A 12,712-nucleotide genomic window follows, 5' to 3' on the forward strand; every position below is an offset into this window, starting at 1 on the left:
GGAGGGAAGGGAATTGGGGAAGTAAAACTATCTGTGCCCCAGAGCACTAGGACAGCCTAAAAAATAAACCCCCTTCCTTTCCAGTGTGGTTTATTGTATCATGTAGGCACTTCACTCAGTTTTCAGGTTTATTTTACCTTTACAAAAGGTCACAAATAGAACAAGGAGGTCAAGAATAAATATGGCCAACCTAGAAGGAACAACAAGAAGTGCCTTTGCTAGCCAGTGTTTGGACTCCTGAGTACATTCAATCCTGCAGTGAAACTGCTTACAAGACAAGTGGCAGTCTTACACTTTACAAAAGTTACTCTATTTAATCCAATTTACTGCTTCCACCTCTCCCTGTCTGAATCTCCAGTTCACCTCAATTAGGAATCTGTACATTTCCCAAAGCATTGGAGGAAAATTCTCTTTTTAAGTGAATTCCACATAGGAATGGCTATGGGAAAAAAAATCAACAATAAAACAATTAACAGAATCAAAAGGGGCAAAAATATGTTGAAAGTATCAATTATGTCACAATATCCTTTTAGGGTTAAGAATCATCACTGCTCCCATTCTCCACGAAGGGGAAGCCATAAACACAGTAAGAGTGTAGTTAGAAGATTAAAATTATGACTGTGGGGGGGTTAATTTCCTTACAATTATTTTTCCCAGTTACAAGATTCTATAATGCACAAAAAATGAAGGAAAAAGTGAAGAAGCTACACCTAACAAAATCTCCCTCCTCTGACTTGAAATCAGCCACTGAGCTGGATTGCTTAGAGAGCTCATGAGGTAAATTCCATGAAAATCTAAAACATAGATCATTACCCAGCTCACCAAGCCTGGCTGGGAGCACAGGGGCTCTGGGACCATCTTACCAAGGTAAGAACCTGTCCCACTTCTCAGGATGCCCTGTTCCAGTTCCTAGGATGTCCTGTTCAGTGCTTTTGCAACACACATCTGTAGATGCAGCAGCTTCTGCTCTGCAGCCACTGTAATTTCACAGAGCCCTATTTAAAACATGTCATTCAGACTTGGAATAATCCCCCCTGAGTGTTTAGTAAGCTGATTAACAGAAATTTCATTATTCTGTTAGGGTTTTATTAGAAGTCCTGCACTGCTTACGTTATCTGTAAGAAATCAAGAGGAAGCTGATGTAATGGTTGTACTTTGAGATATTTATAACCTTCCATGGGAAGGTAACTCCTTGCTGCCCAGAGCTGATTCAGTCCTAAAAGTCATAAAAGAGTCATAAAAGATGCTCCAAGTGGCTTTAACCAGAAGGCATCCAGAGTTTTGAATCTGCAGTCACAAAACAAGACATAATTCTCTAGAAAAGACAGGCAGGTTTTAACTAGTTGAAGCCACAGAGTAGATTCTTACTTAAAATCAGTCTCAGTTCACAGAAAGCAACCACCTCCAGGTGAAATTTGCCTGCTTAAATTCAGGCAAAGCAGTTTTTGCCATGTTAGAGCTCTATGAAACTGGAGGAGCACTAATTTAATTTAAAAAAAGATCCTCTGTGGTAACATTTTCAGTAAGAGGAACATCTTCCAGCTGGTGATCAAGCCACTGGTGGTACAGACACTCAGGTTCTTTTTCTTCTGGGGTGGGGAAAAAAAGCATCAGGAACAAATGTTGACATTTCTCTGTTTTCCAGTGCTTTTTCCTACTCTACCAGGTGAGAAGAGAGCATTAAACAATGTCTGTAAACAGGTGTGTTGAGAAGAAACAAAGCAAAACTCCCTCCCCCAAACTCACTCCTTATTGCCATGAATATAACAATGCTTTATGCACCCAGCCCCTCCCTTTTTTTCTTTATTTTTTTAAAAGCAGAGCTCAGCTCCCCATTCTCACAGCAAACTGTAAATTATCTCCTTCATTGAGGGTGGAAATAGCAAGGTTTTTCTTCTGGTGTTTTGTCTCCATGTTCTTCTTCTGGAAACTGGCAGCTGCAAGTCTCTTCTCTATGGTGTGACAGTTGTGGAGCCCCCAGCAGCCCAGGGAAGTCACGTTCCAGATCTGCAGTGAGAATAAGCAAAAAGCACAAAAAACCACACAAAATAGAAGAGGTCTTCATCCATTTTAGCTGCCCATCCCCTTTACCAAGGCAGGTGACAAGATAGGACAAAGGTGAGACACTGCACCTTAACAAAACCAAGCAACCCACCCCAAAAATCACAGAGTGACCCCATAAATACTCTATTTATTCAACTTGATTTATTCAACTCTGTTCAGTCCATTCTGACTCTGGGTCAATGGTCACTTTGTTCTCCACTGAAAAGCTACAGAGAAGTCCACAAAGGTGCCCTTACCCACAGCTGTCTGGTATTTTTCTTTCTTCAGTGAGCATATGCAGAAATGCAGGAGGAAGGTCAGCAAGATGAGAACAAATACAGCCACTGCAGTAATGATGGCCAGGATGGTGGGATATGGAGAGTCAGTTCTAACAGGAGCTGCCATTAAATAGATTTAATAAAGATTAGGAAATCACATGCCCAGGCTATTGGTAAAGGAAAGGCAGTTCTTCTAAGAAAAATTAGAAATCAAATCCCTCCATGGAAAATAAGCTGCCAAGGAAAAAAAAAAAAAACCAGTATTGGCAATGGTGTTGGTGTAAATACCAACTGGTATTGGCAATGAAACTGAGATGCTCCAATTCAAGGGTGCAATAGATCACTGTGGTAAGAAGCATTCATGCAAAAAACCACATCCCTAATCTCTCCACTGCTCAGCATCTCTGTCTTGCAGCTTTGTCTTGGTTTTCACATCATGAGGCAATTTGGTTTCAAGGTTTCCCTGAAGAGCCCTACAGCCAGCCAAGTTTTCACAGCTTTGTCAGCCTCAAAGAAGTTGAAAGCACCACTTCTTTGCAGTTTGTCTCAGCAGAACTAACAGTTTCTCTGAATGAAGGGCCCAGACCTAAAAGGCACCAATTCATTGTGGGGATAAAGCTGGGGGAAAAAGCAGGAGCAGTGCAGCTTGATCCACCAGAAGACATGAGATTTCAATGCTGGGTAAAGTGGACTCAACCAATATTTGTAAAGGAACTAAGATTGTTTATCTAAGAAAGCAGTTCAAGGGAAAACTCTGATCATTTGCCAAATAAATGTGCTCTGTTAAAGGACAATCATTGGGTTTTTCTCTGCCTTTATTACTGAGAGTGCTTTAATGATGGAATCTTTGCCCAGGTCAACAATTGGTTGATTGTGTTATTATTGTAAATCACAGCAGTAATTTTTGAAGCAAATTTTCATGACAGCAAACTCTGGATGAAAACAATGCAGCAAGTCACCAGCTGAAGAAGAGCAGAGAAATAGGCTCAAAGAAACAAATGACTGTGAGAAGGTACCTTGCTCCACATCTTTAGGAAGGAAACCACACACTGCATTATGTGTACTGTTGCCCTGCTGGACTGTCAGAAAGCCAGAACTTTCACAGCTGAAAGAAGAATGAGAGTCACATTTAGAATGTTCCTGCCTTTCCCTTCATTCCTCTCTGGCTTGTCTCTTGGCTCCCTTTCTTCCTTCCCTCCACTCTCCCCACAGCTTGTCTCCTCCTTTCCTTTTTCAGTCTCTTTGTTTCAAGTAACATCCAAATTTGAAATGATTTTGCATCAGTTTGAGCTGGATTTGGAAAAGCTGGACTTGAACAAACAGCAATTTGTTTAAAATTCTGCTTTGAGACCGAATATTTATAAAGCCAAAGGAGAGAGAAATATCATGTATTGCTGAATTTACAAAAAATCAATCAGTGGTCTCAACTTTAATTCCATTTTATTTTCTAATTTAAATATTAATCATTTGAGAATTTTATCATGCATCCTTCCAAAAAAGGAAAGTACCAGTAGATACATACTCAGTCCAGTTTTGGCACCAGCCATTCTTCATGTCAGAGTAAGTTCCAGTCTCACATGGTTTACACTCAAATGTGAAGTCTAAAATGCCTAAAAAAGAGAAGATGAATTATCAGTGGTCAGTGCTTTTATTGGAAGTTGGGGATACAGCAGATGAGAGCAAAATGCATTCCCTTCTACACTTTCTGCATTATGAACCATCTCCCTGGAGAAACACTGACCAGTTCTTGCCACCTTGACAGAAAAATTATAATACTGCAAGTCTGAGCATGAAACTGCAAGTCTCAAATGCAGGAAGAGCTGTAAACCAGGGAAGAAGGGTGTTAGCCACAGAGGCCACAGTAGGAATGCCATTTCACTCTGCATCATGCACCTTCCCAAAAGCAGGTGATAATAAACTGAAGGGAACTGAAGGATTGAACTCTGCCCTTTGGAGTCATTTGAGTCTCTGTAGTTACCTTGCTTAACCAGCTGCTCCCCCTCTGCACACTCAGGCAGTTTTTGGCAGGAGAGACACAAGTGATCAATGCAGCTGTATCCCTGATGACATCTGCAGTCCTGGTCCTCAGTATTTTGACAGATGCTGTTGTCTCCTGTCAAGGAAAAAGAGGTTAGACTTGCCTTGGTCACAGAGGCCAGAAATTAACTTAACCATTAATCTTACTGGCTGACACATTTCTGTTGTGAACTTTGCTTGCACTCTGAAAACACAACCTCTAATCCTGAGAGGCTCCAGGGTTTGGAGGATTGATCAAATATACTGATCCCAAGAGTAAACAGAACCAAGTAGCTCTTCAGTCAGCTGGACAGCAGAAAAGCACTGTGAAACCTTAAAGAAAAAAACCCAACCAAACACCAAAACAGAGGGAAAAGCTGCCTGGTTGGATGCTGTGCTTACATGCCCACAGTGAGCAACACAGATCACACAAAGATTACTTCCTGAGGTTGGTGACAGAATGTACAGGGCCAGCAGGGAACTGCCCACATCTTCCTCTGCCCACTTGTCTTGTTTTACTGGCCCTCAAAGCTTGGTGAATTTTTCAGGGCAAAGAGAAAAGGAAGGGGCACTCCTTGCTTGTACAAACAAGCTGTATGATCCCTATTGCTCAGCTCTGGTTAATGCTGTGATCATCACTAAATTAGGAAGAATAGGATGATTGTCCCTGGGACCATGGGATCACCTGGATTGTCCTTCAGTCTAACAGGCAGAGAAATGTCACCCACTAAGTCCTTTTGCACCTCTAGTGGCTTCATTTGACCTAAAGTTACAGGCAAGTGAGTGCCATTACCATCTTGCCACCATCCTCAGCTCAGGCAAGGACAGAGTTTAGAACAGGCTACTGGAAGCAATGTTCACCCAAGATCTTGTTTGTCCCTTTACTCCTGGACAAGCCCAGGTCAGTGACATGGAGGGACTGAAGTGGGATGCTTCCTACTCTTTAGGACACCAAATTGCAAAGGACAGCCTTGCAGGGAGCAACTGCAGTCTGAATGGCAGAGGCAAACTGAAACCATGGGCAAGGGCTCAGCCTCTGAGTTCAGTGAACACCTTCTTGCCTTGTGAGCAAAACCAACCCACAGAAACTCAGCATTTCCCTTTCTCTTCCCTGCTGCTGACTGACAGCTCTGAGTGTGTTACAAATCTCAAACATGGGGTCACTCTGAGCCTGGGAACTAAGGCACAGGGGGATGAATTTAGGGGGCAGGAGGGAAGCCTTTGCCATTTTGTTCTGCCTAGACACTTACTCAAAACACCTTTACACACCCTCCCCCTCCTGCTCTCCACACTTGGTAACCCTGGCTGACACAAAACAATAATGACAAACAGAAAGAGGACAGACACATCTTTCCCTTACCTGTGTTGGAGCTGCATTTGGGGCAGCATTTCTTTTCACCATTACCAATTACTCTCAGTTCACCACCCTGGCAGGGTGTTGCCAGAGTTTGCTGTGTCCATTGCCACAGGCACAGCACCAGCAGCAAGGAAGCTCCAGTCCTGAGGTGACCAACTTCACCTCTCTGTTCAGTCATGCCCCAAAACACCCTCAGGTAGGCTTCTATCAAGACTTGCCTGCAAAAGAACTCTTTCCCCTGCCCCTGTGGGAAGGCACTGGTGCTTTTTGTGGCTGCACTCCTCCTCCTCTTTCTTCAGGGGCGGGGAGATTTGGGTTTGCATCATCACCGGGTCAGAAAGCTCAGCAGCCAGGCACCACTGCCTCCACCAGGAGAGCAGCAGGTGAGAAGCATGATGTAGGATCCCACCATTTGATTTTCCAAGGACTTTGCAAGTTGACATCCCCAAAAATACATTAGTGGGAGTTAAATTTAAGTGTGAACTTCAGACTGTTTCTTTGTGGCCTAGAGTTCCAATGAATTTAGAAACCTTCAAGGATTTCACTATCAGATTGCTATGTTTAGTAAGTCCACCCATCCACTCAGATTTTCTAATTCCAATTCTAATTCCAATTGTCAACTCTTTCCTTCATTCTGGATCAGAAAAGTCTTGAATTCTTTTCCAGAGCTTGTTGTAACTCCATATGGATACCACAAAATCAAGAGAAAGAACACTGTCTTCCCCACAGGCTGCAAGATCAGCCCCAGAACCCAAACTGAAAGCAGCTGCAAGGGGCTCTTGAGAGACACACACAGCTCCTCTGATCCCCTGGGATTTAGGTAACAAAAGCAAGCTGCTCAGAAAAATTATACATGGGCACAGACAAGCTGCCTGTAATCATCACCTACTGCTGGGTTTCACTTCCTAAATGTCTTGCCTTATGCAAACACAGATGCAAACTTCCATCTCTGCTTTATGTGCAGAAATATTCCACCCCCCTCCTATTTCCACTGTACTCCAGGGTTTAATTCTAACCCTGTAGCTTGTGGTTGCTTTTATGTATGCAGAGCAAAGACAATATTTAAAGTCCCTGGGTTTTATAAGTTAAAAATCTTTAGAAGTGGATCAGGAGCAACAGACTAGGCCATGTCTATCAAAAATGACAAGGACAGTGTAGTGGTTGCAGAATAAGGAATGAGCCATTCCCCTGAAGCTCAGAGATGGACATGAACAGCCAGCACTGTCTAAATAACAAATATGAATATTAATCAGGCTTTTACTCAGCATCACAAACACAGCTGCAGAGAAGGGAGTTCCAAAGGTCCTTCTGAGACAACTGGCAGGTGGTGAAGAGAACCCTAAGCCTGGTTATTAGTGTCTGTGGTATCTGACACCTGGTGTTTATCAGAATAGGAACTAATTATTTATTTTCCTCTATCATTTTTGAACACCATTTTTCTCTGAATTGGTCTCTACACGTTTTCATTCTTGTTTAAGCATTGCAGTTGTGCACAGACACTGCCAGATGATGGAACATTTACAGTCAGATCACAGACAACAGCTGTACACACCAAGCCTAAATCTCTAGAGTCAGCAGTGACCTTTTAGAGACAACTTGGCTATCTGGCTTTAAAATCTTTGGGGTTTTTCTAAAGCTAACCTTACCTGGCTCTGATGTAAAGGTAGTGACATTTCAGCTGTCAAACTTTCTTGATCTTTCTGTGTGTGATGTCTGTCAGTGCTGCTGGGCTTCCTGCTGCTCCTTGATCCATAAGGGCTTCCAGCTCTCTCTGCACCTACTGAACAAACACCCACCTCACTCATCAAGAAGCAACAATTCTCCCTTCTCAACACCTGCCTGGCTGGTGGTCTTGTTCAGCAGCAGCTACAGGATTAACTGGAGCAAATCTGTGACTTTTCAGGAATTAGGAATCCTTATTTATCCTTGCACACCACCAGAGGTTCTGTGGCCTGCAGAGTTCCTTCAATGTGATGGAACAGAAGAAAAAGATCTGTAAGATCTCCTAAGCTCTTCTCCCTGCTCTGAGCTACCTTGACCTGCACACACAGCACTGGGAGTGCTCAAGGAGGAGATTTCAGGGAGAACCAGTGGATTCTTCCACCTGCTGCAGGGCACTGAGGGGGCAACTTGTCCCTCTGTCTTCAGGGAACACATTCCTTTACAGGATGGGCTGTGAATTCTACTTTTGTCCACCTTGAGGATGCCCAGCTATGAGCTGAAAATCATACACACTGCCAGGAGCCTCACTTTATAGTTTTGTTTTTGTTTTGTTCAGCAAACTGAAGCCACCAGTTTTCCTCAACTGTTCAAATTGCTGACATTTTAGGAAGAAAACCAAAACAAACAAAAAATCCCACAACCAAACAAAAAAACCCACCACAAACAAAAGAACATAACCACTTCTAAAACATAAGCAGTTCTTGCAAATCCAATGGCTTTACTGACACTCCTTGGACTTAATGTCACTGATGAGACAGCATTGCTACCAGGGAAAGTATTTGGTTTCCTGACATTGAGATTTTGCTGATTTTCCATAATGGAAAATGATTTCCCAACCACACAACTGTGTGAGAGGTTGTTCACAAGAAATTTACATAATTTCTGGAAGTTAGTGTTTGTTAGACCCCTGTATAAATTGCCTTCTGAGCTCCATCTCCTCCACCTGTCCCATCCCACTGTAAAAAACTCCATTGCTAGCTACAACCTTCACATTCTGTTGTGCAGAACTTTGTGCTCTTGAGAAGCAACTGTCAGTGCACGGGGTGCAGGTGAGTGCTGCAGCAAGCCCAGGGTGATGCTGGAGGCAGAGGGGGTACAGGGACATCAGCTCCCCAGAGGGACACCATGAGCAGTGACAGCTCACAGAGGTTCACAAAAGTTTAAGGACAAATAATTTACCTGCAGCCTGGAATTAGAAAATGAAACTTGTGTTTCAGCTCTGCTGACCCTCAGGCCCCCAGACCTCTGCCCCAGCCTGGGGACATCTTGCTGAGAGCCTGGCAAGGCTCCTTGCAGACAATCCCAAGGGAGCAGAGACAGGGAGCAACACAACTGCCATTTCAGAGAGGGAAACCAAACCAGACAGAGACAAAACCCCCTGATGTTACCAAGCTCTGTGTTTCCTTTTCAGCCCAGCACAACGTGGGGGGGGTATCAGCAGATGTGACCTTTCTAAGTCTCTCATGGCAAACCTGAGTCACTCAGATGCACTTTGAAGTCAGAGAATGTGAAAATGCAGGAGGATGAAGGATCTGGGGTAGCCACAGCAGCAGAAACTTGTCCTGTTTTGTAGGGGAAAACCATAATTTAAAAAAAGAGACAGAGGAAGTGAACGTAAAAAGCATAAACTTAACAGATCTGTCCTTTATAAAAAAATTGTAACTACTGAAACATGAGATATATGTTAGCTACCAAATCTGGAGTCTGAAGGGAGTGTTCAAGAACTACAAAACCAAGTTGATTTATATAAATTGTTTTCCAGCTGGGTTCTCAAACACCATCTGTTCTTCTCCAAAACTGAATGCATGGACTCAAGAAACAAAACAAATCTTAAGAAGAATTGTGATAGCCTCACATGCAAGAGCCAAAAATCATTGTAGATAGAAATCTGAGGGATTTTTTTATGGGTTTCCTTCTGGGTTTTTTTGTAGCAATCTGACCTAACTGCTGTCTGTGGCTAATGACAAACAAGGTAAGGGACTGTCCATGTGGCCTGTAACTCATGGCTAGTGCAGCTGAAGTGAATTTTTTCATGTAACAATGGCATTATTTTCACCCAGAAATACAAAATTAGAGGAACTATTAGTTCCTTTTACAGACAACCAAATTTTAGTGACATCATTCATGCAGTTCTGCACGTGTTCAAGAGATTTCCTTCCTCAGGGCTCTATGGCAACCAAGATGCCTTTAAATTACACCTCCTGTAGGTTTACCACATACTCTGTCAACACAGCTCACACCAAAACCAGAATTAGTGTTGGTGTGCAGGTCAAAAGAACTGACACCTCAGCTTACTGTACTTCACTGCAAAAAATTTCCAGTACAGTCCTCTCTCTGCCAGCTCAGATGAACACAACTGAAGCTCTGACTCTGTCTCTCTCAAGTGCCTGAAAAAGGGGAAATCTGAATGGGTGAAAAACAGGAACTGGCTTTGTGACACAGGCCCATACCTTTGAGGAGGGAAAGTCATTTCTGGCATGGAGGGAGAGAAGCGTGGGCAGAAGGCAGCACCAATTTGATTCTCTGCCTATCTTTAACTACTTCCTGCTAATTTAGTGAAGATTTGGACTAAAAAAAGAAAATCCAAGAGTTTTTCAGGGAGGAGTGACAAGACTGAAGATAGCAATTAAATTGCTAATCCTTTCTTTAGAGTCAAACAGCAACATCAGTTTATTCAAACCAACAATCAACCACCACCCAAAGCCTCCAAAAAACCCCAAACCAAATCATAAACACCACCAAGCCTAGCAAATGTTATTATGGTTTAAGTCTTCTGATAGGATTATCTGTCTCAGCACAGCAACTGGATACAGCTCTGTGTGTGCAAGAGCACAAAAAAAGCAGCAATTCCAGCCTGGGAAGACTTAGAATCATAGAATCATAGAATTAGCCGGGTTGGAAGGGACCTCAGAGATCATCTAGTCCAACCCTTGACCCACCGGAGCAGTTGCTAGACCATGGCACTGAGTGCCACATCCAGTCTTTTTTTAAATGTCTCCAGGGACGGAGAATCTACCACCTCACCGGGCAGTCCATTCCATTGCCTGATCACCCTCTCCGTGAAGAAATTCTTTCTAATATCTAACCTAAACCTCCCCTGGCACAACTTAAGACTGTGTCCTCTTGTCTTGTTGAAGGTCGTCTGGGAAAAGAGTCCAGCTCCCACCTCGCTACAGCCTCCTTTCAGGGAGTTGTAGACAGCAATGAGGTCTCCCCTGAGCCTCCTCTTCTTCAGGCTGAACAGCCCCAGCTCTCTCAGCCTCTCCTCATAGGGGCTGTGCTCGAGTCCCTTCACCAGCCTGGTTGCCCTCCTTTGGACCTGTTCCAGGACCTCTACATCCTTCTTAAACGAGGGGCCCAGAACTGGACACAGTACTCGAGGTGTGGCCTCACCAGCGCTGAGTACAGGGGCAGAATCACCTCCCTGGACCTGCTGGTGACGCTGTTCCTGATACAGGCCAGGATGCCATTGGCCTTCTTGGCCACCTGGGCACACTGCTGGCTCATGTTCAGTTTCTTGTTAATGCAGACTCCCAGGTCCCTTTCTGCCTGGCTGCTCTCCAGCCACTCTGTCCCCAGCCTGTAGCGCTGCATGGGGTTGTTGTTGCTGGGAGGACTGGGAGGACTTGTTGCTGCAGGCCTTCAGCCAGCCAGCAGATTCAAGCATCTGTCTGCAGTTTTCCAGGTGTTGCTGAGCAAATGCAACTTGCTGTCTGCTGCCCTACCTCTGCTGTGCACTTTCACTGCCAGTATCAGCTCCTCCTTTTGCCAAAGGGAAGCTGTGGCCCAGTCTGCAGGAATTCTCTGGTCAGGAGGCTGTGAGGAAGGCACAAGAACACAGTGCACCTGGGCCAGGGGGCAGAAAATGAGGAAGATTTGTGGAGCCAGCTGATGAGCCCACAGCTGCCCCAGCAGCACTTCTGTCAGAGCAGCAGCTCATCCCTTCCCCTGGGCTGTGTCCTCATCCTCTGAACTCTTCTGAGAGCTCCTCAGTTATCTGCACCTTGCTCAGTTCCACAGAAACACTCTGCTTGCTTTATCACCCTGAACATGCAGCCTACAAACCTGATAAGCATCATTTCTGAGAATTTTGGGGGTGTTTCCACGTTTCTCAGATTCATCCATTACACTTTGCCATCCAATTCACTGAATTTAAAGGCCACAGCACACTTTTAGAAGACCACCACATTCTGTGGTTTTGAGGCTTTATCACCTTGAACATCCCAGCACCACTCAGGGCAGAACTGCTGCCAGGCCAGACTTTAAGAAAAAAAACCCAACAAAACACAACACTACACACAAATTTCTCAAATTGCACAAAAAGCCACACAGCAGCACATGAAATCCAAGCTTTCAGGATCCCAATGAATCCCACTGGAATAAATTTCTGCTCATTAGTACTCTCCAATTAAACAGATCATACATGTGCAGCAAGCTGCTACCACAATTTATTTCCAGAAGTCACTACCACGCTTGGTATATAACACAAATGTTTGTATACATTGTATATGCACTTCAAAAATAGGAAATCACTGCTAAGTACACCATATGTATAACATATAAGAAAACCATATGTCTAAAAACATGTTTCTAGGCACCACTTGTATTCTTGAATACATTTCCTGCTGCATATTTTGGCATATGCTTTGGTACTGTGTATATATATTAAAAAAAAAAAACATTTCTAATGAGTCATCTACTGAAGAGCTATATTTGAAGTGAAAAATGCTTCTGAAATATACAACTCCCAAGTTTACTACTCCTCAAACCTTTACCCCCAGGTATCTGGATTGCAGAAGTTACTCAGAGTAACACTTCAGATTTTGGAACTTGCTCACTAAAACGTGAATGCATTCCAAAACTACAGACCAAGTACATTGTGGAAAAAAACCTGACAGAAGTAAAATTTGTTTCATACAGAGTGCAGACAACCAACCAGGTAGCTCAACTGCAGAGAGCAAATCAAGAACAGTTCTTCAGTGCTGAAGCAGGTTCCAGTGACAGCACACACAAGGTGATGGTCCAGCTGAAGGTCAGAACACAGCCCAGGTATCCAGCACTGCAACACAACCTTTGCTCAAATCCAGCCCTTGAAGGCTCAGCTGTGGTAAGAGTTCAGCTCTTGCCTCTTTGCAGAAAACACCTGAGGAGTTACTCTGTACCAAACCATCACAAAATTATCACTCCTCAGCAGGGAAATTCTGAAAGTCCACGTGTTTGCTCCTAAACTTAAGACATAAACAAAGTTGCCCCAAAATTCAGAGCACTGTCTGGAACCAAACCTGCTCGTGGGTTT

General features: G+C 43.8%; 2 protein-coding genes across 3 annotated transcripts in view; both read right to left on the minus strand.

Annotated features, from left to right (window-relative positions):
* Positions 1–12,712, minus strand: part of TNFRSF4 (TNF receptor superfamily member 4) — a 48,493-nt gene that overhangs the window by 31,135 nt on the left and 4,646 nt on the right. The window lies entirely within an intron of this gene.
* On the minus strand, positions 215–7,272 carry TNFRSF18 (TNF receptor superfamily member 18). Of its 2 annotated transcripts, XM_071767208.1 has the most exons (6): positions 5,698–6,298; positions 4,300–4,434; positions 3,844–3,931; positions 3,338–3,426; positions 2,301–2,441; positions 215–2,007 (listed from the first exon to the last, which is right to left on the minus strand). In XM_071767208.1, exons 1-6 carry the CDS (start codon positions 5,870–5,872, stop codon positions 1,865–1,867), a joined length of 771 nt encoding a protein of 256 aa, XP_071623309.1. In that variant the 5' UTR covers positions 5,873–6,298; the 3' UTR covers positions 215–1,864. The 2 variants fall into 2 exon arrangements, with proteins under 2 accessions (XP_071623309.1, XP_071623310.1); XM_071767209.1 differs by lacking the exon at positions 2,301–2,441 and having other exon boundaries at positions 5,698–7,272.

Source organism: Heliangelus exortis, chromosome 23 (genome assembly GCF_036169615.1).
Source record: "Heliangelus exortis chromosome 23, bHelExo1.hap1, whole genome shotgun sequence".
NCBI classification, from domain to species: domain Eukaryota; kingdom Metazoa; phylum Chordata; class Aves; order Apodiformes; family Trochilidae; genus Heliangelus; species Heliangelus exortis.